Genomic DNA, 25,074 nt, shown 5'->3' on the forward strand with positions numbered 1-25,074 from the left:
CGACCCTCTGGATTGAGTTGCCTCCGGAGCTGCGGATGGCCCCTGACCTTAGGTCCTTCCGCCGTGACCTGAAGACATGGCTGTTCCAACAATTGAGCCTGGACTGACTATAGTTTTAAAATAATTTTATTGGGTTAATTATTATGTATTTATTACATTTATGATTTAATTATTTTTTAAATTTTGTATTTTATGTTTTTTAACTTTTTATTGTTGTGAGCCGCCCTGAGTCCTTAGGGAGAAGGGCGGCATATAAATTTAATAAATTCAATTCAATTCAAATTCAATTTACTATCCATGCACCTCAAATATAAGTACTTCAAATACAAGGACACAAAAATAGTTTCTAAATTGCTCTTAATGGCTTAATAGATAATTATTAAAACCAGTTGATTGTTTATTATTGCAAAAATATATAGTAAAATTAAAAACAAACAAAATTTTGATTGGAAGTGGTCTGAGAAAATCTACATATTATGCAACAAAACTCTATACATAAAAATAAATATAATTTTATCCATTAAGGATTTTTTCCCCTTTAAACCAAGTAGGCATATAGATGTTGCTCAGATCCTGAGTACAAATGGAAGCCATTTTCATAAGCGAGAGAAATATATTTTCTATATTTCTTTCATTTGTGCCCATTATCTAGGTTTCTGAAGAACATTTTTCATACAAAAAGATTTTTTCAAGAAATAGAAAAGAAGTGAATTAAAATATTGCATGGTTCTTAGATCCTAACTTGCACAATACAAAATATAAAATTGACAATTAGGCAAATGTTATATAAAGCGGTTACTAAATTGCACTGAAAGTAGAGAAGCTTCTAGTTATCTACTGAAATTTTGAATAGCTGCTTGTTGTATTAGTAATTGATAGAAAATATGTAGACTAGTAAGTAGACCAGACTATACCAAATGTTGTCCAAATGAATTTCTACTCATGCAGGAGTAGAAATTTCCATCACTTCCTGATCCGGGAACACTAAATGTACAAGAGGTAAAAAAAAAATCCATTCTATCAGCAAGAATAAGCTTGCTATTCCAATCAATTTATTGTTTTGTTGTTGGTAACATGTTTACAAAACTTCTATTGTATGTTAAACAGATTTTAATCAATGGAGAAACACTTGCAGTGAAAGATTTGGTGCAAAAAAATGATTAGTATAATAATGGCAAGTGGCACCTACTATTATCAGTGATTAAGCTACTTTTTCAGATTGTTATTACATTTAATTCTGTGATAGAAATGAGTGTCCTCATTCAAAACAATATTCAGATGACTATAATTCACATTAACCTGAAATTCAGTTTTATTATCTATTTATTCAAACTAAATAAAACCTAATCAAGATTGTCATAGGATTGTCGCTAAACCATACTATACTGTGAGCAAATAAAATACAGAAACTTTCTCAGAAAAACACTAATAGAAATGGTGTAAAATACATCTAAAACATTTATTTGCCTCATGGTGAACAGTTTTCTAGAAGTTTATAAAATTCATAGAAAGATAAGTGTTCAACAGTATTTCATCTTTTGTCTCAAGGTGCAGATAGCATGTCTTCCTTCACATTTCAATGAAGCTTCTGAAGAGCTTCTGAACAAACCACTGAATAAAACCCACATGACCTTTGAAAAACTCAGTCTAGCAGAACTTGGTTATACAAAGCACATCAAAAACCATCTGCACAAATTGCTGATGTGATAAAATGATTTATATTTCTATTATTATCAAGTCATGAATAACTTGTTCTGAGGTATGTATTTGGACTGTGAAGAATACGTATTAGAGAGATGTGAAAATTCTTAGAAAAGCTCTGTTCTATGGTTGAACAACCTCTGCTGGGATGAGATTTCCTGTTGTATCCAGCTGCATACACTTACAGGAACATGCAGAAACAGGGCATTCATTATGATCTCTGTATAAGAAGAAAAAGCAGAATAATATTATTTTGTTCAACAGTTCAAGAACAACTGCTTTGTTCACACAGTATAAATACATACCTATGCATATATCTTTCATAAGAAATATGAACATGGTATTGTGGTACATGGTAGAAAGGGCTTAGAAAATAAGATATACATAATTTATGAATTGCTAATAAGTGTAAAATTAAGCTCCCAATATTGAAAAGTTAACTCTATAAATAGGATGGTGGATATTTAATTAGGGCCATAGGTTAGCTATACTTTTTTATAGAAACATGTTCTAGACTTCCAGGGAAGGAATGGTTAACTGAAGATGGTTTTGCTAAAAGCGGAGACTGTGACTACGGCAGAATGAGCTACCTGCAACTAGACCAACTCTTTATAATTTCCCATTGGACAAGAAAAGGATTTGGGATTGTTCCCAAATCCAAAGCTTTGCTGGCTGAGGAATTCTGGGAATTGAGGTCCACAAGTCTTAAGTTGCCAAGCTTGAGGACCCCTGCTCTAGTGGGATTTAGAGCTCTAGCCATGGCTGGTGCTTTTATGGGCACTGAATTTATAAACTGTTTTCTAATTACTTTTGGAAATTGCTGGTTAACTGCTTTTCAGCCAGTAGGAGCCTTTGGATTGATTATTTTTTTTCAGCACTGTATGTTAAAGCTTCAATTATTATTATTATTTGAATAAAGAACGAAAAGGTGATTAGAACATTGATTTTGGAAATTTACAAATGGACAGAGGGTCTAGATGGATAGGAAATAAAGAGTTTGAAATTAATGATAAGAATCCTTCCTGTGGGAAAATGATTTTATTTTTTGAATTCTTAAAAAAAATAATAGGATGGAACCTTAAAGGTTGGACATTACAGGAAACTAGATGGAAATAAAGATTACAATTAAAGAAGAAAAATACTTAAATTTGACTTACTAATACAGAATGGAATAAATACTTAACATTGGACGTACTGAGGGTTATTTGTGAATAGTGGAGCCAGTAATTAAAGAGTGTCTGCAGTTATAGCCAGACTGTACTTAAAAATGTAATGGAAGAGGAACAAGTTTTGCTGGCAACATACAAATATTAAAAATGCATTAAAAGATAAATTGGCCATTTAGTCCAATTATAAAAATTCAGACAAAAATACTGACTAGATTATGTCAGTTCTTTAAAAGAACTATATCAATACTTATGGATATATAATCTATTCTGTGAACCTTTGCACTGAGCTGCAAGTAGTATTTAGAATTATAATTGTTAGACTTCTAAAGAAAAACAGGTGGAGTTTTTTAAATCTCAAATCTTTCACTGAATGTACACAATTTTTTCTTATATTTATTAAGTGCTCTATTTTTTGCAAATCTGACTATCTCTTGATATAGTTCTTAGATCTACCTATTTCGTAGAATTAGAGTTATGCTGATATATGTTGATGTGTAAACATATTGGCTAAAGGTATAGCTACACGATAAGGCTAAAAAGGATTCTTGGCTTCACTTAGTATTGTTTTTAGTTTCTTACCTGAACCAACTAAGCATATGTCCAGCATGACCACCATGCCTGCAGTTGTGACACCAAGTAAACCAGTTGTTGAACTGAGCTAATTTCTTGTCCTTGCTGAGGTCCACTTTTTCATCTGACTTGGATCCTCCTTTATGGAAAAAAAATCAGTTAATTTGCTTTTGTAGCAATCAAGAGTTGCTTACTGAATATTGTTCCAGCAGACAAGCTGTTATTAAATCACTAAAAAGAAAAGAACAAGTTAAAAATCAGCACATAGGACAATTATTTTTATGAACACTTAAAAAAAAAGGTACAAATAGTTGAAAATTTTAGTCATGTTTTAATAATCAGACTAATAATCTTTAGAACTGATAATTATATTTTTTAATAGTGCCCATTGCAATGTTATCCCAAAGATGCTTTTTCATGAGGCAACCACTTTCTCATTTTTCTTTGAAGACGTTTCACTTCTCATCCAAGAAGGATGGTGGGGAATAGAAGAATTTATACTCCTTGCAGACAGCTGGTCATTTTCATTTTAGAGAGTCGTTGATGCCATCTGGAGGTTTATCTATGTCAGACATGTTCAACTTGTGATGTCATGTGACGTCGCACAACATATTGGGACGGTTTTGCCATTGCTGGCAATGGAGTAAACGTGGCTTCCGGATGATGTATCTGGCCCGTGGGCTGGCAGTTTGACACCCCTGATCTATGTCATCAGGGTCACCTGAGTAGTGCAAATGGGTGTGGAGCCTTCTTGGAACTGTTGAAAGGACTATGTTGTAGACTGAAGAAAATCAACAATACACACAACTTCACCAGCAAGGCTTGGAAATTAAAAATGGATCCGCATGAGACCATGGTTTCCTATTATGTGACTTCCCTCTTCACTTGCATTCCAACAATTGAAGCTGTCATCGTAGTGAAGAAACAACTGCTGCAAAACAGCACCTTAGGTGATAGAACCAACTTCAGCCCAGACCACATACCGTATTTTTCGGACCATAAGACGCACCTGACCATAAGACGCACCCAGTTTTTAGAGCAGGCAAACAAGAAAAAAAAATCTGAACCAAATAGTACTGGTATACTAAAACAGGGCTTTTCAACCTTTTCATCCGTTGTACCACTTTTAGGACAAGGCAATGCACGAGTACCACCAGTCGCCCAGCAAGGTGTCAAAAACTTGACCCCCCACCAAAAAAGGAAAAAAAATGATAAAGTACAGGTAGTCCTTGACTTACAATGATTCACTTAGTGACTGTTCAAAGTTACAATGGCACTGAAAAAAGTGACTTATGACCATTTTTCAAACTTATGACTGTTGCAGCATCCCCAGGGTCATGTGATTTACATTCGGATGCTTGGCAATCAATTCGTATTTATGATGGTCACATTGTTCCAGGGTCATGTGATCGCCTTTTGCAACCTTCTGAGAAGCAGTTAGTGGGGAAACCAGATTCACTTAACAATCATGTTACTAATTTAATTTCTCTCTCTCCTTCTCTTTCTCTCCCTCTCTCCCCCTCCCTCTTTCTCTCTCCTCTCTCTCTCCCTTTCTCTCCATCTCCCTTTCTCTCCCTATTTTTCTCTTTCCCTCTATCTCTCCCTCCCTCTCTCCCTCTATTTCCCTCCCTTTCTTTCTCCTCTCTCCCTTTCTCTCCCTCTATTTTTCTCTTTCCCTCTATTTCTCCTTCTCTCTCTCCCTCTATTTCCCTCCCTCTTTCTCCTTCTCTCTCTCCCTTTCTTTCTCTCTCTTTCCCTCTCCCTTTCTCTCCCTTTCTTTCTCCTCTCTCCCTCCCTATTTCTTTCTCCTTCTCTCTCTCCCTTTCTCTCTCTCCCTCCCTCTCCCATTGTCCCTTCCTCCCTCCCTCCCTCCCTCCCTTCCTTCCTCCCTCCCTTCCTTCTTTCCTTCCTTTCTTCCTTCCTTCCCTCCCTCCCTCCCTTTGTCCTTCCCTCTCTGCATTAGAGCAGTACCAGCGGAGGCAGCCCTGCGGCCCGGCTTTCTCTTGCAGAAAGCAAGCTGAAACAGAGCGAGGGAGATTGCCAGAAATGCGAATCGGCCAATCTCGCGCTCCTGCAAACTCCCTCGCTCGGTTTCAGCTTCTCTTGCTACAAGAGAAAGCAGGCTGAAACGAGGGAGATTGCAGCAGCGCGAGATCAGCCGATTTGCATTCCTGGCAATCTCCCTCACTCCGTTTCAGCCTGCTTTCTCTTGTAGCAAGGGAAGCTGAAACCGAGCAAGGCAGATTGCAGCAGCGTGAGATCGGCGTTTCTTAGCACGTGCCGATTCGTGCTCCACTTGCAGAGGTTGGGGCTGGCCATACGGATCACCTTCGGATCATAAGACGCACCCTCGTTTTCCTCCCCACTTTTGGGAAAAAAAGTGCATCTTATGGTCCGAAAAAAACGTTATGTGCCATGCTGGACTTCTGCCTATCACTATCTATTCTAAACACATTGAAGTTTTCTACAGACAAAAATGTGGCTGCTCCATGGGTTCACTTGCATTCCCCCGTTGTGGCCAATCTACATGGAAGACATAGAAACCAAAACCCTAAACTCCTTCATGGGAATTCCACCCACTCACTGGCATAGGTATGTGGACGATATTTGGTTCAAGATCAAAACACAGGAAATTGAAGCATTCACCAAACATATCAACTTGGTGGCCGGATACATCAAATTCACGTGTGAAGATGTTAAGGAAAATAGTCTAGCCTTCCTGGACTGTATACATTAAGGAAGACAGAAGCCTTAACATTGAAATTTACAGAAAACCCACACACAGAGATTAATATTTATATTTTGATTCTCATCACCCACTGGAACACAAAATGGGAGTTATCAGAACTCTACACCACCAAGCTCAAGGTCTGCTTACCAGCAAAGATGGGAAAGAAAAAGAACTAAAATACATCAAGGAAGCCCTCAGAACTTGTGGCTATCCCAAGCGGGCCTCATCAAATCCCCAGAAAAATCTCCATAACAGACAAAAAAGAAAACAATAAACAAAGCAACATTGTCATTCCATACATTGCAGGAATATTGGAAAAAGCTCAGGAGGATCTTCAGCCAACACAACATAGGTGCACACTTCAAACCCAAAAATACACTAAGGCAGAAACTTGTCCACCCCAAGGATAAAACACCGAGACACAAACTGAGCAATGTGGCATATGCAGTACAACGCAGTGAGTCTTGTGAAGATCTGTACATTGCGGAAACAAAACAACCACTTCATAAACGCATGGAAAACAAACCCACCAGGATAGGATTCAGCAGTCCATCTGCATTTAAAAGACAAAGGCCACTCTTTAAAAGTCAGCAAAATCCACATTTTGGACAGAGAGAGCTGGTTTGAAAAAGAGGTCAAACAGGCCATCTATGTCAAAATTGAACAGCTCTCTCTCAACAGAGGGGGAGGGATATGACATCATCTATCTTCAGTCTATAATACAGTCCTTTCAACAGTTCCATATGCGATACTCAGGTGACCCAGATAATCCTCCAGGTGGCCTCAACAACTCTCTAAAAGAATGCAAATGATCAGCTGTCTGCAAGGAGTATAAATCCTTCCATTCCTCATCATACAGTCAGAACTGAAGAAGCTTCTTGGATGAGAAGCGAAACGTCTTCAAAGAAAAACAAGAAAGTTCAGTTGCCTCATAAAAAAGCATCTTTGGGATAACTATGACCTGGATGACTGAGAAGTTCCATAGATACCCATTTCAATCAAAACTAAAATATCATTTTTTTCTGATTTTGCTGTTATGTTTCTTGTATTTGTTGTATGATCACTTTTATCTAAGTTGCTTCCTCCCCCTTCATAGTACCCCAAATTCAAATTACCTATTTTAATATAAGCTCAAATTTGGCTTTTGTAAAGGCGATAAGGGAAAATCAGACTCTTACTTGCATCTACTTATGTATGTATATATGTAGTGTGTGTGTGTGTGTGTGTATTCTGAAACTATAAGGACTCCAAATGACTTAAAGAAGTTACATATAAAATGCAATACAAGTTGATATCTCAATTAAAAATAGTAATCAAATTAAACTATTTCAATGTTAAAATTGTAAGTTAAATTTATTGAACATAGTATAGCTAATATAATTAATCTACACATGCTTGCTTAAGAAGCCCATAATGATGGGGGCTATCCTTGTGTCAGGGGACAAACTAAGGGGAGATGCTATAGAGAAGAATCCCTGCTGCTACTTCTTCTCACCGTGCCTCCTGGTAATTAAAGCTCTTAGCAAGCATTCCCTAGTTATTTTAAATACAAAGGGAAGAAATCTTTGGGAAATGTATTAGAATGTATTTATTACTTAGGGCTATTGATTTAATCTTATTTTAATTTTTATACCTTGTGTGTTGTTAGCGTTTTAATTGCCCTGTACACCGCCCCGAGTCCTTGGAGAGGGGTGGTATATAAATCAAACAAACAAACAAACAAACAAAAAAACATTCCTGGGTATTTCTAAAATACCCAGGCCTCAAGCCATATAAGGCTTTATAGATAATGATCAGTAATAATTGCTGTTGTTGTGTTGTAACTGATCCCTGAGCATGAGTGTAACTGTATTTTGGACCAGCTGAATTTTCCAGGTTGTCTTCAAGGGCAGCCCCATTCTTAGCAAGTTGTAGTAAACCATGGATGTCAAATTTGCAACGTCACGTGACGTGTCGCAGCGTATCGTGACTTTTTTTGCCATTGCCAGCAATGGGGTGGGTGCGGTTTCGCTATGATGCATCCAGCCCGTGGGCCAGCAGTTTGACACCCCTGTAGTAAAACAAACCAAGAAGAAAAAATGGTACAATCCTGCAATCAAATGGCCTCCAAATCAAGACATTTTTTCTTATTTAGGTTGAATATAGGTGTGCTTTTCCCCATTGAGAAACCTACGTCATGGCTTCTACCACAACTTGCTGTGAGCTTCTGGTAGACATGTGTAACAGGCTATTATCTGCTTATTGATGACATCTCATCCCAGACAAACAGGACAGGAAGCCCTTCATTGTGAAAAAAATTCAAAAATAAAATTTGTCATTTCATTTGCCTCTTGTTTTATGCAACTGAAGTAAATAGTTGTTTTCCTCATATATATTTGTGTTCTGAATTTGCAAAGAAAGGAATCCAAGAAATTCTTGAATTAACCCTGCATGACTAAAACAGCTTTGGATTGACAATTCTCTCATGCCAAACAAGTTGAGATAAAGCAAAACAGCATTCCTGGATTTCAGTTATAAAGTTTTTTCCCCCCGTTTGCTTATGTAACAGAACATACAAACAGTTCTTGAATTATGAGGGCAATTGGAGGACTGGAATTTCCATCACTAAGTGATGCAGTGGTAAAGAATGATATCCTATACCACATTGCTTAGTGATGGCATTCCCAGTTGCCATTACAACTCAAAACCACAAAGGTTAAACAGGAAGTGGCAGGGGATAGACAAGAAATGGGGCGGGGGGGGTAGAGTGCCAAGGGTAGGTGCTGCAGAATAGGACTTTTGGGGAGAAAAAGGGACGGGTGCAACGGGCAACCTTCTCTGTTGACTTCTCTATTGTCTTTGCTTGTGGGAAGCTAGCTGGGAAGGTTCCAAATGGTCATGATGTGATCACCAAGGGACACTGCAACTAACCTAAGTGCCAGGCATTTGCCAAGTTGCCCGGATTACAATCTATATCATTATTGGGATGGTGGGACAGCCAGAACTTCAGGAGAGGGAGGAAGATTTCTGCTTCCTGCCAGCTTCCCATGGGGGAACTCAATAGGGAAACCAATAAGAAGTCAGACATTGTTCACAATCCCACTGCTTTTTTACCCACCCTCGGATGATTCTGTTTCTCTGTTTAGATAAGAAACATCTATGAAAAGAGGACCCAGCAGATCATGAGTTGTCTGATTTTAGTATGTTTGATAATTAATGAATGCTAACTATTTTCCTGAGTCAGTCTCCTGGTACTTGCCAGAAATACTGGCTTTTTAATTGCATTTTACTATAAGCAGTTTTAACTTATATCACAGCAAAGAAAATGGAATAAAATTGAACTCAGTTACAATCAGCAGCATATTATAGACAATGTTATTCAAATATTAATGTAATATTTTTATATTCCACTGCACACCATTTCCTATACTGAACTATTTTTCAAGCAGTTTATAATGAAAACAGCAGTTAATTTTAAAAAACAAAATACTGGTTAAAAAGAAAAGGACGATTCTTTCAATAGTTATATTGGTAAGCCTGAATGAAGAGATGAGTTTTCAATAGATAGCTGAAAAATTTTATACTAAAAGCGTCCTGAATTTCATTAATTATGTACAAAGAAAAACAGCTGAAGAACTCACAACAATTGTTTTTCAGAGCTAGAAATCTTTGAATCAAATGAACAATTTCAAACTAGGAAAACACACCGGGACAGCAGGAAACTGGAGTGCCCATATTTATCAGACAAAGAGCACAGCGAGGAAGAGGTTTGCGGCAACCAGGACAACTTGTGACTTTTGATTTGGTTGGTGATCCACTTACACCATACTGACTGAAACCTCGGCCTTGATGTGGTATAGTTGAGCAGCTATAAGAGATTGATTTTCCACAGAAGTTGCAACTTACAAATACCTAGCCGAAAAAAATAAAACATACATCTCCTTATATCATCAAAACACAAAAGCAAATGATTTCCAAAATAATGTTGACAAAGGTATCTGTTTTACTGTAACTCATACATAAATGGAAGATTAGCTCTGTATGAATAGGCTTGAAAAATGTAGCAAGCAAGATAGTGCCATACTTTAATTAAGGTCCTTAAAGATACTAGATTAATTAAATTGCTACATAGTCAAGAATACTTACCTGTGCTAAAGGTTTTGAGCTGGGATCCAGCTTACTTCGATGGATGTCAAATTCAGCTCGTTTATGCCAAAATCTCCATGCATCCAACAGATTCCGGTAACTTTCAATCCAATATTGAACTCGCTCATCTTTGAGCACTTCAGAGGGAGAACCCTAAAAAGGTAAATATGAACAACAACAAAAATGCATTCAAGAAAAATATAACATTTCTGTTGAAGTTAAAAATTATGGGTTATTTTTTTTACAAAGGTAAAAAAACCCTAGCTAGTCTTCACAAAAGTAATCCTATTTTATATACTGTCCCCAAGCTTGAACTAAGTGATTTAGAAATAGTAGGGAGATGAATATTCAAAAATATTTTACTGAAGATACCACACAGATCATAAAATGAAACAATAAAATGAAAAATGATTTACCTCAAAGGCAAGCAAAAACAGAAATGTGTAAAGCAAGGCATAGTATTTTCACAAATGTTGAAGCTTGAATTATTTTCAAAAAAGATACAAACCTGCAGCATACAATAGCTTGCTGTCTGAACATCCCCTGTTCTATCTACATAACTTTCCATCAGATCAACTCCATCACTCGTGAGTCCTGTCAGTAGGATTCCTTCAAGATTTCCAGCCTCTTTCATTTCATTTGTTAGTTTTTCAACAAATCTGTTTAGCTATTAAAAAGAAATTATGATTTTCTCTATGTTTTTAACCTGTTATTACCTATTTCCCACCCACACAAATGTGGCACGCCTCTATATGGTATTAAATATATATTGTGTCAATTTTTTCTTAATATGAACAAAATATTAAATATAATATAAATTATCCATATTTTCAATGTCTTTCAGTTCAAAATATTTCTGAAATATCACCTCATTAATTTGACTTATCTGCAGAATATATATGAGAAATTGCTGGGAGAAACCACAGCTTTAGATGCTGAGGTCTCTACTTTTGATAGAAAAGAACACTTAAGGAACCTTTTCTTAACAATTAAAGAAAATGCAAACGCCATACTGTTGCTTGATAAGAGCACTAGGTTTGTGTCAATAGGAAGCCAATTCAAAATATAACAGGATTATCTGTGCTCAGAATATCACAGGGTGGTCACTATACCAATAAAGGAAAATACTTGTAGCTTGGTTAGCTTGGTGGTCTCTGAGCTTGGTTGCTTTCTGGCAGACATTTCATCACTCAAACTAGATAATATTAGCAGTGCTATTTTGAGTAATGAAATGTCTCCAAGAAAACATCCAAGCTCAGAGACCGCCAAGGGCCTGGGTAGTCACTATCAGCAATGAAATGTGAAATAAATTCAAACCCTAACTGTTTCCAATCAAACTTAGACTAGGAAAATCTGGGAGTTCAAGTATGCATCTCTTTAAGTTGCCAAGGTTGAGAAATATTGATCTATAGGCACACTGATGCCCAGAATAGCACAAAATATTTATCATTTTGATGTAGTGTGTTATTATTTGTTCTTTTCAACATAGTGTATTTTCTAGAAAGAACTTTGGAGTAAACAGAAAAAAATGGCAGCACATCTGATCACCTTACCTGCATATCAGTTAGGAATTTACAAGCGAATGCCACTCTGTCTCGTACAGCTACATTACTTTCATTCTGAAAAAACCACACACACACACACACACAGAGAGAGAGAGAGACACACACACACGAGAGAGAGAGAGAGAGAGAGAGAGAGAGAGAGAGAGAGAGAGAGAGAGAGAGAGAGAGAGAGAGAGAGAGAGAGAGAGATTTTTACCATAATCTAAAATGATTTATTTTTTCATGAAAATGAGGTAACAAGTAGGACAGTATCTATATATTGCAATTTGAAAATATAAAATATAAAGGTAAAAATGGTAAAGGAGTCCCTGCAAATTAGTCATTGCCAACTCTAGGGGGTGGTGCTCATCTCCATTTCAAGGCCATTTAGCCAGCACCATCCACAAAAACATTTCCACAGTCATGTGGCCAACATGACATCACGGAGCACTGTTACATTCCCATCAAAGCAGTACCTATTTATGTACTCGCATTTGCATGCTTTTGAACTGCTAGGTTGGCAGGACTTCGCCCGAGGATTGGAGCTCACCCCATCGTGTGGCACTCAGGTCTCAAACCTGGGTTGCTGGCTTTCCAGCTGGCAACCCAGCGTCTCAACCACTGAGCCACCACACACCCCATATAAAATATAAAAACAGTATCAAATTCTTAAAAACATGATACATTTTCATTAATCCTTCATTTTCTAATTACCGGTACTTGATTACTAGTATATATTTTGGATCAAGTAATCACATTTGATTACCTTCTCATAAATGTCAGGGATTTTTCAAAATATTTTGCATAAGAGCAAGGACAATTAATGCAAAGAAAACCTACTTTCAACTGTGTTGCCACAATACATTCTATCATAAATATCTTTTGCCTTTGTCTCAAAGGCTCAAAATTTATACCACTTTAATTGATAGATCAAACTCCTAATCTGACACTGAATAATCCATAAAAATGAATTATTTGCTACATATTTCAATAATGATACAGTTTTTAATTTTAAAAATTTGGTAAAAGCTTACCAAAACCCCATCATAACACCCTGATTCACTGGTCAAAAAAGCAAACATGGCGCATAAGTAAGGATTGTTCAGCTGCAACCTAAGAGTGCTGCACATTTCTCTCCATAAGGAATTCTTTTCATCTGTATAGCCTGACAATGCCATAGCCACCACATTAAGATTTAGATCACCTGCATTGCAAAAATATATATATATATATATATACAACCTAAAGTCAGCAGCAGAATTACCAGCAACATAATAAGCAATAAGCAACAGATCAAAATATACATAAAGTATCATTCTGTGAAATGCATCAATCTTTTTTAAAAAATTTTTTAATGAGAAATACAAAAGAAACCCCATCCCTACAATACCAAATAGGGGAAGAGGAAAAAAAATCAAGTTAAACTTTATCTGTAGATTGGCTTATATGTGAGCCTATATGGGAAATATAGTACTTTTAAAAATATATTTCCAAGCCCATGCATGGATAAGGCAAACTTAATTTTTTGGTACTTAAAATTCTCGGTTTACAGGTGTCCTTGACTTACAACAGTTCATTTAGTGATTGTTCTAAGTTACAATGGCACTGAAAAAAATGACTTATAACTGTTTTTCACACTTATGACCATTGTAGCATCCCCATGGTCACATGATAAAAATTCAGACGCTTGGCTACTGACTCATGTTTGACGGTTGCAGTGTCTTGGGGTCATGTGATCATCTTTTGCACCTTCTGACAAAGTCAATGGGGAAGCCAGATTCACTTAACAACAGTGTTCTTGCAGTGATTCACATAACAACTATGGCAAGAACATATACATGGGGCAAAACTTACTTAACTGCCTTTCTTAGCAACAGAAATTTGGGGTCAGTTATGATCGTTAAGTCGAGGGGTACTTGTATTTGCAAGTATATGCAGTCTGTGTCATATGATGATTCAAATGTAATAAATATGACAAAAATAAAAAATAAATTGAAAAAAGGAAAAGACCCATGCAATAACTATTGATAACAATATAAAATTCAATCCTTCAGCTTATCACTAAATATATACTATACTGCAAGATATGGTTTCATTTCCTCAATGTTGGAAGAGAAAGATTTTTAAAAAATAAATAACACATTCATATACTGTACCCATTCCTTAAAGTCAGGAAGTTAATTTTCCATTTATATAAAATTATCCTTTTGTTATATCCCAGTATAGTGGGATTTCCAAATAGAATGGTGGGAGGTGTGAAGAGGTGACTGAGTTTAAACACCTTGCACAGCAGAAAATGGCAAAGACTTTAACTCCCACAGACCATTACAGACAGTCTGTCCTTGTAATACACATTGCAACCATTAACAAGTAACCTTGATCGGCTCAGTGTGTCCCTGACACCCAGACTCAACCGAGCCAAAGGAGGTGACAAATTCCAGGTTTTAAGAATATAGTTTGAAATAACATTAAGATCCTTAATTATAATAGTTTCTTCCAATGTTGTATTGTAATTGTATTGTAATAATTACATGTAGTTATTTGGACCCAAAACTGATACAGATCATGACTTAAAGAACCTTCATATTTCTTACAATGCTAACAGGAAGAAAAAACAAGCAAACATCCATTCTTTATAACACATTCTTTGAGGGTTCAATAAACTTGCAATAATACTTGAATTCAATTAATTTTTAGATATGTATATTTTACAATTTCTCAACACTTGGCCCTGCTGATTCTGTAAAAATACTCTGAACCAATCCACTGAGTTGGGTACCAATCAACTCAGGTGAACTATCTAAGGCCATGACTGGAAGGAGCTGAGCATTTACTGGCTGGATGCCTTTCTTGTTCACAGCATATTTTTTCTTTGCATCCTAGGAAAGAAACATCTGCTGCTACCTAGAACTGAACTCTCTACCTTCCAAATGGGAGGTGAGCATCTTCACCACTAGGTCACCACTAGGTCACCACACAGCTCTTGTTCAAGATACTTGAATTCTAATTTTCATATACCATTAGATAAATGACGAAGTTATGGTCCAAGTGTTTCTACAAGCTTGAATCTAAAGAATAACCAGGAGAAATTAAAAGTCATTAACCACAATCCCACAGATTTTTGTGCAAGCTAAGGGACTAAACAGTTTGGTAGCAAATGAAATTTCATATGTTCTACAAATAGAAGTATAAACTAGGTCCCAGTTTTCTTATGTCATTCTATAAAGCAGTCCTTGAATCAAAAAAAGGTATTTTTTGTACCTTTGGATTTAACAATGCTTAAAGCAGTCTGATTAACAGATAAACATATAAATAATATTCAGCATGAACAAATGCTGTATAAGTGGTAGTACATCATAACACACCTTTGCCAGAAGATGCTCCTTTGTTCATTATCTGTATTGCTCGTCGGATGTCCAAATTAAATAATGCTACAGCAGCAGCTCGCTCCCAGTCTCCTTCTTGCTCCAAAGAGCACAGAAAGGGTTCCACATCCAGATCTGCCCCCTTCTTTACCCATCCACAAAGCTGCAAAGCCAGTGATCTTTCCTCACTCATATACTGAATAATATCTGCATGTCTATCAGATCCACTTCGGCTGTGCCTCAAGTTCTCTGTTGTTCCTGAAAAGGAATTATGGATTGACATTAGACACAATAAACACAACTTCTTAATATCTGAATGTATCATGTTAAATTTATCATTATAATATAGGTATTGCAACAATCTTTAAGCATTGTTTTATCATTATTATTGTTTAACATTGTTATTAGCATTCAATCATGCTATTAACTAGGACAATGCAATGTATTGGTTTCAAAGAGAAAAGTGTTGACTACATAATGTTGCACCTACTGCCACCTCTCTAAATCAAATGTTACTTTACCATGAATCAAATGGCACACCATGCAGGTCCATGGAAAAAAATATTAGTTTCTTTAAGAAGTTGTCAATAGATGAATCTGTAATACTGGGTAGGCCATGAAAGCTTAAAAGACATTCACTTTTAAATTATTTAATATGTTATCAAATAATGAAATATGCAAAATGAACTTACCCATAGAAGTTTTCACTATAGATTTGATGCCTGCATAAACCAAAGATCCTTTGTTTCCTGTGAATTTTTGATCCATATCATCAGCATATTGCTTCATAAGTATTTTCCAGTATAGGAAATAACTTAATAAGATGATGTGTGAGGCAAAAACAATATTATATTTATTAATTAATATTTCCTAATTTGCTACTGAATTAGAGGTGGTATCATAAAGAAACCAACTTTGATTTGGTTTCCTTGATCCAAGGAATTGTGCAAACACCCTCTCCAAAATTATTTATACGCTTAGTGTAATCCTCTGAATAACTAATAGCTAATAACTATATAATAGCAGAAAGTGGTTATAACAGACATGTATTATCAAGTTTGATAAGGAAACTCAGAGATTATCTTTCTTTTCAGTCTTAAATCAACAAAAATGTAGATTTCTTTAGACACATTAAGTAACAAAGGTATAGCTTTCTGAAAGCCATTAGTACTGTTTTATATAATGATGCATAATGCCAGGGCCCAAATGTCTCCTTATGTTAATCTGAAAAAAGGGACCACCCCAAATATATTCTGCACAAATCCATGTTTCAAAAAGGCCCCGGAATGGAAGGAATCAGTCATCCTGTGTGGCAAATACTATTTTAAGGATATAGTGCAGAGTGTACCAAAGTGACTTCAGTTGTGGATCTTCATTTCCTGCAAGAATATGGTTTCTCCAGACCTGTTCTGTATCTAGGCCATATCTGGATAAAGCCCTGAGGCGCATTTTGGTGGCTATGTCTTTTTCAAAAGATCTAGTTTCTTCTGTGCATTCATACAAATGTCTTCCACAAGCCCACATTAAAGAAGTAACTGGACTCCATGCCAGAGATATTCTTTCAAACACAGTAAAATCTGACATAGTCCTGTTAGAAGCCACAACGACCATTCGATTTTGACTTGATGGATGCCATGCAAAGGAAGCAATATAGTGCTCGCAAGGCTGAACACTTCTTTCAATTATTGTAGGTTCCGTTTCATCCCCTATAGGTGTGGGAGTGTGCTGCATATCGTACAGCTTGATGATGTTACTATCTCTGGTTAAAGTAGCTAATAACCCAGTTCTTGTAGGACACCATGCTGCTTTTATTAATGGTTTTGGTTGTTCTGTCAGGGTTAGTACAGGTTTCTCAAATTTTCTAAGGTCCCATATGGCAACCTGCCCTTCATAGAAGGAAGCCACACGATCATGGAAGTATGGATCAACAGTAACACCCTGAACAGCCTTGGTATTCACAAACATTTTTTGGCTTGTGTTTCTAAGGTCAAAAATAGCCAGGTTTCGGTGCATTCCAGCTAAAAGAAGTTTCTGATCTCGTGGAAGCCAACAAAGAGAAAGACAAGCATCATTCTGACCTAATTCATACAGTGATTTTGTTACAACTAATCCTGATTCAATATCACTTGAAAGCCTTAATTTCTCAGTGGCAATTGAAATTTCTGGAGTGTATTTACTACTTATATCCCAGATCAATACTGAAAAATCAGCTCGATGTTTATCCAAGCCAGCAGCAAGCCAGTTACTGTCTAATGGATTCCATGCCAAGGTGTTACACTGTCGAGCATGCTTTGGAACAAATTCTTTTCCTATCAAATCTTTACATTTTGAATTGTGGTCTTGGCCAAGGCTAGTCAAGACAACTCGACCATTAGCTTGGCCAACTGCCAGTAGACATTCAGGATCATATTTTGGATACCAAGCCACACATTTTAAATATGGAGTCTCTGAATTAATGGACAAAAGAGTAGCTGCAGTTTCTTCAGATAAACGCAGTGATCCTGCTTTGAGTTCTGAACTTACTGCAGATTCAATACGATAAAGACTGAGTTCTGAGTCACATAAAACAAATCTATCGACATGGTGTGGAGCCCACAGAATATCAGGTTTGGAGCCACTCATATCTGTTCCTCCAAATTGAATCAGGCAGCTTAAAACGTTGTTGGGAAACTAGAGCTGAGTTCACTCATATGGACCCCTTTTTGTAAAAAGAAAAAATAATAATCAATGTCATATTATCAAATTTACATCATTTACATTTACATCATTCCAAATGAGCACTGCAAAGTACCTTCAAGTTTCTTGTTCCCAGATGGCAATTACACAACCAAAAATTTCAAATGGTTTACTAATTCAGCAATACCATTCCTCATTCAAAAATTCAGGTGGCACCTAGGGTTTTGAAAAGCATTTAAAATCTGACTTTAGTCCCAGGCCTGGGGTTAATTTGTTGGGGGAAGAGGAGAGAGGGCAGCTGCCATACTGTGTTTTAATATATGTTTTTAGCTTGAGTTGCTTTCTCTATGTTTTTAATTATCTTATATTAGATTTTGTAAGCTACCCAGTTTGTTAAGGGTGGTAACTATAATGAATTTAATGAAATAAATCAATAGGTGTTTTTTTTGTTAAACCTTCTTTCCAGTCTTGCGACTACAATTGACCCCAAAATTTCTCACATGACCCCAGGACACTGCAACCGTCAAATATGAGTCAGTTGCCAAGAGGCTGAATTTTGATCATATGACCATGGGGATGCTGCAATGGTCGTAAGTGTGAAAAACGATCATAAGTCACTTTTTTCAGTGCCACTGTAACTTCAAATAGTTGTAAATAAATGATTGTAAATTGAGGACTATCTATAATCCTTTTGCTTGCTTTGTTGATTTTTCTTACTGGATTATACAGTACAAAAGGTAGGATCGATTCTTATATACAGAGTCAAGAGAGCACAGTATGAGGCATTTACTTTCTAAACCAGATAAATATGAAAGTTTTTAATCATTTCTGGGAATTGAAGTTGAGCAATATCTAGACTATCTCATACTTCATACTACCTTCATTGTTGGGGTTTATTTTTGTTTGTTTTTTTGCAGATTAAACGCAGCAAGTTAGCAATTCCCAAGTACTCTGAATTCAATTAAGCAAAGAGGTGACAAATTTGAGAGAAAAGGTCCACTATCCACCAAGCCACGTTTAGTATAAGATTTGAACGTCTGAACTACGAGCATCACAGTGATCATTAACGATTGCAACATCACGAGGAAAAAAAACACCACAGGACTTACAAGGACCTTAGTTAGTAATGTTAACGTACGTTGCAGTCTCGCCTCACGAAATTCTATCGTAATGTTAAAAAGTCTAATTACCGTGACGGAGAGCTCTAAGTTCCGTGCCCGCATTTTTTCCTAAAATCAGGTCTGAAGGGGAAAAAAATCTGCTGATACTCGAGATCGGCGACAATCTATTGAACACTCTGCGCTCCAGACCTCAGTAAAATCAGCGGCTCTGATTGCTGCCACCGCGAAGTGAAAATTGGAGAGAAACTACTTGGCAGGGCAGGGCTCCGCGACTCCCACCTCCCCGAGGCCGCCGGAATTACGCAGATTAAGACGAGATGGTGGTGGTGGTGGGAAAACACCTTTGAAAACATGAAAGCAGCTCCTCCACAAAAATTCGGACTTCCGCCTTCAGAGAAGTTTCTACTTCCGGCATGAAGAGCAAATGCTTCCGAGAAGGAAGGGGGTGGTTTTATGAAAGTTTATCAGGAATGCTACTTCCCATGAATTGTTTTTGGCGGCCCCGGCTTCCGAATTGCGGGTTTTCTGCGAATGTTGCTAGGCTCACTTTGTGGGCATCTCCGGTCGGGTTGACTGGCAGTTGACTCGAAGACTTTTTCCAGGCGGAGCTAAGCAGCGTGTCTTTCTGCCCCTGAGGAAGAAGAGCGCTGAAAGCCTGGGCCGGCTGACGGACAAGCCACAAATTATGTTTATGCGTCCATCTGTCGTGACGCAGCCTGGATGGATTTGGCTGATCTAGGAAAAAGGGCTAGAGCTAAGAGTTGCTGAACAGGAGACCACCAGGAAACTTCAGAAAGTCGAAAAAAACTTTTAGAAGGGCAAAACTTATATCTGCGGTACAGAAAGCTGGACAAACATTAGTGGTCCTCCACATTTTGGCAACCTAGATAATTAGCAAACTCAGTGTTAATGGACACCAGATATAAAGTGCAAAATCTGCCCATACACTACACGCTTCCCTGGATATTCTTGAAATGTGCTTGCCTAAATCCTATTCATCTTTAATGGATATATAAAATGAGAAAAATATATAAAGTAAACAAGGCTCCCTTGCTTTAAGGCAGGGGTCTTCAAACTTGGTCCTTTTATGACTTGTGGACTTCAATTCCCAAAGTTCCTCAGCTGGCATGCCTGGCTGAGGAATTCTGGGAGTTGAAGTCCACAAGTCATAAAAGGGCCAAGTTTGAAGAGCCCTGCTTTAAGGCTTTAATTGATAATACTTCTCTCCTTATTCTGTTAAGTTGTGGGCTTACTGTAGCTAAAACAAAATTTTATTTTTGTGCAATTTGAAAATAATTTTTATGCTGCCACCTTTTGTAATCATAAGTAAGCATTGTGCTGTGGCCTTTAAATCTTGTTGGTTTTTTTTCCTGCCATTGTTACCTAGAAGTCTTGCTGCAGCAGCAAAGGAACAGGATGATTTTCTTATTAAATTAGCAAAAGTTACAACATTCCATTCTATAAATTAGTTGATGAAGCTTCTCTTTTCATCACTCACACAAGTTTATACTTTCTAATCAAATTTGTTACATAGTATGAACAGGTGCTCCTGGTTTTTGGCTGTCATAGATAACTTGACTTTCCTCTTATAATGCCTTCCTCCATACAGAATTATATTTGCATTTCTGAATAAAAACCAATTCATTGTTTTAGTTTAAGCATTCACAAAATTAGTTTTTTAAAATTTATTAAATATGGTTGCTGGCCATCCTGCTAAAAGGAACTTTGGGTGAATTACAACATTTAAAGAAATAAAACTATTAAAAATATATAATCCTAAAATAAAAAAAACAATTTATAATTAACGACGTGAAGGAGGGAGCAGGATTCAACACCTCCAATGTGATATTCCCCGTTGCAGTCCCAAACCATCAGAACCAGGTCTTCAATCTTTTCTGGAAGTCCAGGACTGTAGGAGCAGATCTCTCCCTAGGGGCAAGATGTTCCAAACAGCAGGACCTATAGTAGAAAAGACTCTTTTCCCAGACCTTTTCAGCCAATTTCCTTGAGCAATGGGATCTGCAGCATGCCTCCTTTGCCTTCACAGATGGGGTGAGACGATCCTGTTGGTGTGAGACTCAGGTAAGCAGTTGTAGAAAATTGTGTATTTTTAAATTCAACCTACAGCTTTCATATATTAGTTCATAACAGGATTTCTATAAATAATATTTTGAGAAGGAATTGGATCTGTAATTAAAAATTAAATTTATGGATTTATTGAACATGTCCAGAATAATTTAGTAACTAACAATATTTTGGTAATTGCTGTTCTGTGCTCAGTTACTGAATAAATGAGACTGAAGTAAACTTGGATCTTAGTCATTATTTTGAGGTTGGAAATCAAATCTGGGAATAATTTTTTGATTTCTTTCTATATACTAATATAGGAAGAAAAGTTATAAGAATTATTAAATTTTATTGTAAACCACGGTGGCTATTTAATAGTTCCTGAATTAAATTAGTTGCCACTGAAACCCACAAGATGGAGCTCAATTCATATAGTTGAAAATTTAAGGACACTATCCACATATTCAGTCCTGGTACGATCTAATATAATACCTTAGAAACATCAATAAAGTACAAAGTTACAAATTTACTGCATGGCCAATTATTACAAAGATACTGAGTGCTTGATGCCTCAAAACAATTATTAAAATTCATTTTCTGAATTTTAGAAAAAATAATTGTTTTCTCACAGATCTCTAGGGACTTCAAATTATACAGTATTAAGATGAAGAGACATTGCACTTGCATCACCTTCCAAAGTAGGAAAAGTATGTAGCTGGTTTTTACAAATGGAAGTTGAGCTTCAAAATGCCCAGGTGGGCAAACCAAGGAATTGTAAAATGCTACATCCTTTTACCAGTTTATATTAAAAAAATGATGATTATGTGTTGGAGCTGGGGGAGGAGAGCATGGGGACAAATGTCAAAAATAAAAATGGCAATACAACCACCCCAATCAAAGTCTTGCTTCTCTTTGGCTATCTGGTTTATAAGGCTGCACACATAAAAAAATTGCCCTATTGCTGTTAAAATGCTTATTGGAAATTGGGGGGGAACATACTTTAAGGAATATATTTTAGAACCTGAGAGTCACAGGAGGCTCCCAATACCATATAGGTAAACTAAATAGTGGGGGGCTCTTTAAATGAACATCTATTATTTTAAATAACCAGGCAAGTCTGTAATCTTGGTCACTGGTAAGGTATAGTAGACCTGGTTCTATTTTTCTTGTTCAGCATGGTTGTCTTGTTTGGATTTGCATGTTTGTTTTTTTCTACTATTTTAACCCTTGGTAACAGAATTGTAGGTGAACAGGTTTAGAAGTCAAAATAATAGGAGAAGTAGTTTCCCAAATAGTCAGACCCAAAATTGTTTAATAGTTTACATGTTAATATTACTCATTAAATTATGCCACATAGACAATTATGTCCTGTTGGGAACCTTTATTTATCCTCTACATATGCATATATATATAGCTATGTCAAGAGACGCGGTGGCTCAGTGGGTTAGGACGCTGAGCTTGTCGATCAGAAGGTCGGCAGTTTGGCGGGTCGAATCCTGAGTGCCGCGTAACAGAGTGAGCGCCTGTTACTTGTCCCAGCTTCTGCCAACCTAGCAGTTCGAAAGCACGTAAAAATGCAAGTAGAAAAATAGGGACCACTACGGTGGGAAGGTAACAGCGTTCCGTGTGCCTTTGGCGTCTAGTCATGCCGGCCACATGACCACGGAGACGTCCTTGGACAAGCGCTGGCTCTTTGGCTTTGAAACGGAGATGAGCACTGGCCCCTAGAGTTGGAAATGACTAGCATGTGTGTGCAGAGGAACCTTTACCTTTACCTTTATAGCTATGTCATTTCATTTCTATTACTGCTATAAATAGGAATATAGGATAAAGCTTAGAGAGAGGATTAGATGGAAACTTGTGGAACATCGCAGGTCAATGGTCTAGATGTCAGATAGCAGTCTGTTGACACTGTCTTCTGAATGTGTCCTGACAGAAAGCAATTACTTTCAGCAAAGTACAGCAATTACTGTGAAATAATGCCTCAACACCAGCCAGGCCAGAAGTTGGTAGTGTCAAAAGCTGCTGGGATATCCAGGAAAATTTCACTCTTTTCATTTAGTTTTTGACATCCAGGGAGAGTATCTGGGCCCAGAAAGCTTTTTCTATTCATTTTATAATTATCTCCATTAGGCATATGACAGCAGATCCCTTACTTGTTTCATCATTTACCATAACAGTGGGTTCCAGCACAATTTAATCAGCCAGGAAGTACTGGGTTGAGCAAATAGCTGGTGGCCTTTGCCTCTCCACATGTCCTATCCTCTTCCTTCAGATGTATAAATTGAAGATAATCTACGTGAACAGGAACAGTGGTTTTCAATGCTATCTTCATATAACCTGTCCCAATGCTAGAGTTGCTGTTGAAGAAATTTGATAAACCTTCCTGCAAAGCACAATGAATATTGCTTACAGTGAGCTTCTTGGGTGTACCAGTTCCTCTCCCACATTGTTGAGGGAGTAGATATTGAATAGTACTGAAAAATAATCACTGGTCCTTTTTACACAGACACAATAGAAGAAATGAGGATATCTTCACTATATCTACTGCCATGGAATAGGAATGCAAATAGTTTTGGGAAGGGCCCAAATTCACATTCAGACTAATTTGTTCCTTCATTTTGCTACAGAGTCCACTAGATTGCTTCATTATCCTCAACTCCTAGATGAATCAAGGTGCTGCTTGAGATATGCTAGAGCAGGGGTCTCCAACCTGTGGCCCATGGCCCAGTTGTAGGCCATGGGGGGTTTGCAACTGGGCCATGGAAATGGCCTTTGAGCGCATTGCGCAAACAGGTGAGCATGTGTGTGCATGCACGGCCCATTTGTGGGCCATGGGGAGCTTGCAACTGAGCCGCAGAAATGGCCCGTGAGTGCATGTGCATATGCATTACTTGCACAAACAGTAGGCGAGTGTGTGTGTGCGTGCATGGTCCATTTGCAGCAGGTGTGCATGCATACCGCTTGCGCAAATAGAACTGCACGTGCCCTTGCCGGCCACTCATGCAGAACCATCTCCTCTCCCCTACCTCCAACTGGTCCACAAAGCCAGAAACATTGGGGAATTCTGTGCTAGAGGGAAGGGCATGCTTATGATTGATAGGGACAAGCTCCACAGATAGCCTCAGTTTCAACAGGATCCCTCAACTCTCTGAGGTTCCAGACTTGCATAAAAATAAAAATAAAAGAGATTAATTTCATGGTATTATAGCACTAGAAATATCAATATCCACCCTATCTTCTGTATATCACCAAATGGGAGAAATGACTTCTAAGGTTCAAAAAGTTGCTGTCATTAAAAACAGATTTTGCCAAACAAATCTTATTTCATTCTTTGTTAAAGTGACTAAATTAGTGAACCAGTGAAAACTGTGGACATAGTGTACTTGGATTTCAGTGAAGCATTTGACAAAGTAGACCACAGTTTATTTTTTGATAAACTAGAAAAATGTGGGATAGACACCATCTCCACCAGATTGATTTGTAACTGGTTGACAAACTACATTCAATGTGTAATCCTTAATAGAACTACCCCTGTTTCCCCAAAAATAAGACCTAACCTGAAAATAAGTCCTAGCATGATTTTTCAGGATGCTCATAATATAAGCCCAACCCAAAAATAAGCCCCATTAAGATCATTAGCCAGACAGACACATTTAGTACCGTATTTTCCCCAAAATAAGACCTAACCAGAAAATAAACCCTAATGTGTATTTTGGAGCAAAAATTAATATAAGGCCTGATCTTATTTTGGGGGAAACATGGGTACATCTACATAAAGGGAAGTAAGCAGTGGGACGCTCAAGGTTCTGTTTTAGCTACAGTACTCTTCATAAACAATTTAGATGATAGGATAGAAGGGAACTTATCAAATTTGAAGATGACACCAAGCTGGCAGGAATGGCAAACAGCCCAGAACTCTGTTACCTTCCCATCAATGTAATCCTTATTTATCTACTCGCATTTGCATGCTTTTGAACTGCTAGGTTGGCAGGAGCTGGGGTA

The 25,074-nt window shown here is 37.3% G+C and overlaps 1 protein-coding gene across 1 annotated transcript; it reads right to left on the reverse strand.

The window, feature by feature from the left end:
- Positions 1 to 130: 130 nt before the first annotated feature.
- Positions 131 to 19,360, reverse strand: MIOS (meiosis regulator for oocyte development). The gene is made up of 11 exons (XM_081345206.1): positions 19,072 to 19,360; positions 16,540 to 17,903; positions 15,898 to 15,996; positions 15,206 to 15,463; positions 12,875 to 13,044; positions 11,850 to 11,915; positions 10,805 to 10,963; positions 10,297 to 10,449; positions 9,858 to 10,062; positions 3,450 to 3,579; positions 131 to 1,921 (listed from the first exon to the last, which is right to left on the reverse strand). The coding sequence occupies exons 2-11, from the start codon at positions 17,825 to 17,827 to the stop codon at positions 1,825 to 1,827; spliced, it is 2,625 nt and encodes an 874-aa protein (XP_081201332.1). The 5' UTR covers positions 17,828 to 17,903; positions 19,072 to 19,360; the 3' UTR covers positions 131 to 1,824.
- Positions 19,361 to 25,074: the final 5,714 nt, after the last annotated feature.

The sequence above is a fragment of the Vipera berus genome (assembly GCF_964194415.1).
Source record: "Vipera berus genome assembly, chromosome: Z".
Classification (NCBI taxonomy): Eukaryota; Metazoa; Chordata; class Lepidosauria; order Squamata; family Viperidae; genus Vipera; species Vipera berus.

Bases quoted from the DNA above. Each gene is read 5' to 3' on its own strand.
- MIOS (XM_081345206.1), bottom strand. From the start codon at position 17,827: ATGAGTGGCTCCAAACCTGATATTCTGTGGGCTCCACACCATGTCGAT. The intron at 15,464-15,897 runs GTAAGTTCATTT...ATTCCTTTTCAG, and splicing joins TATAGTGAAAACTTCTATGG to GAACAACAGAGAACTTGAGG. The intron at 10,063-10,296 runs GTAAGTATTCTT...TTTTTCGGCTAG, and splicing joins GCTCAAAACCTTTAGCACAG to GTATTTGTAAGTTGCAACTT.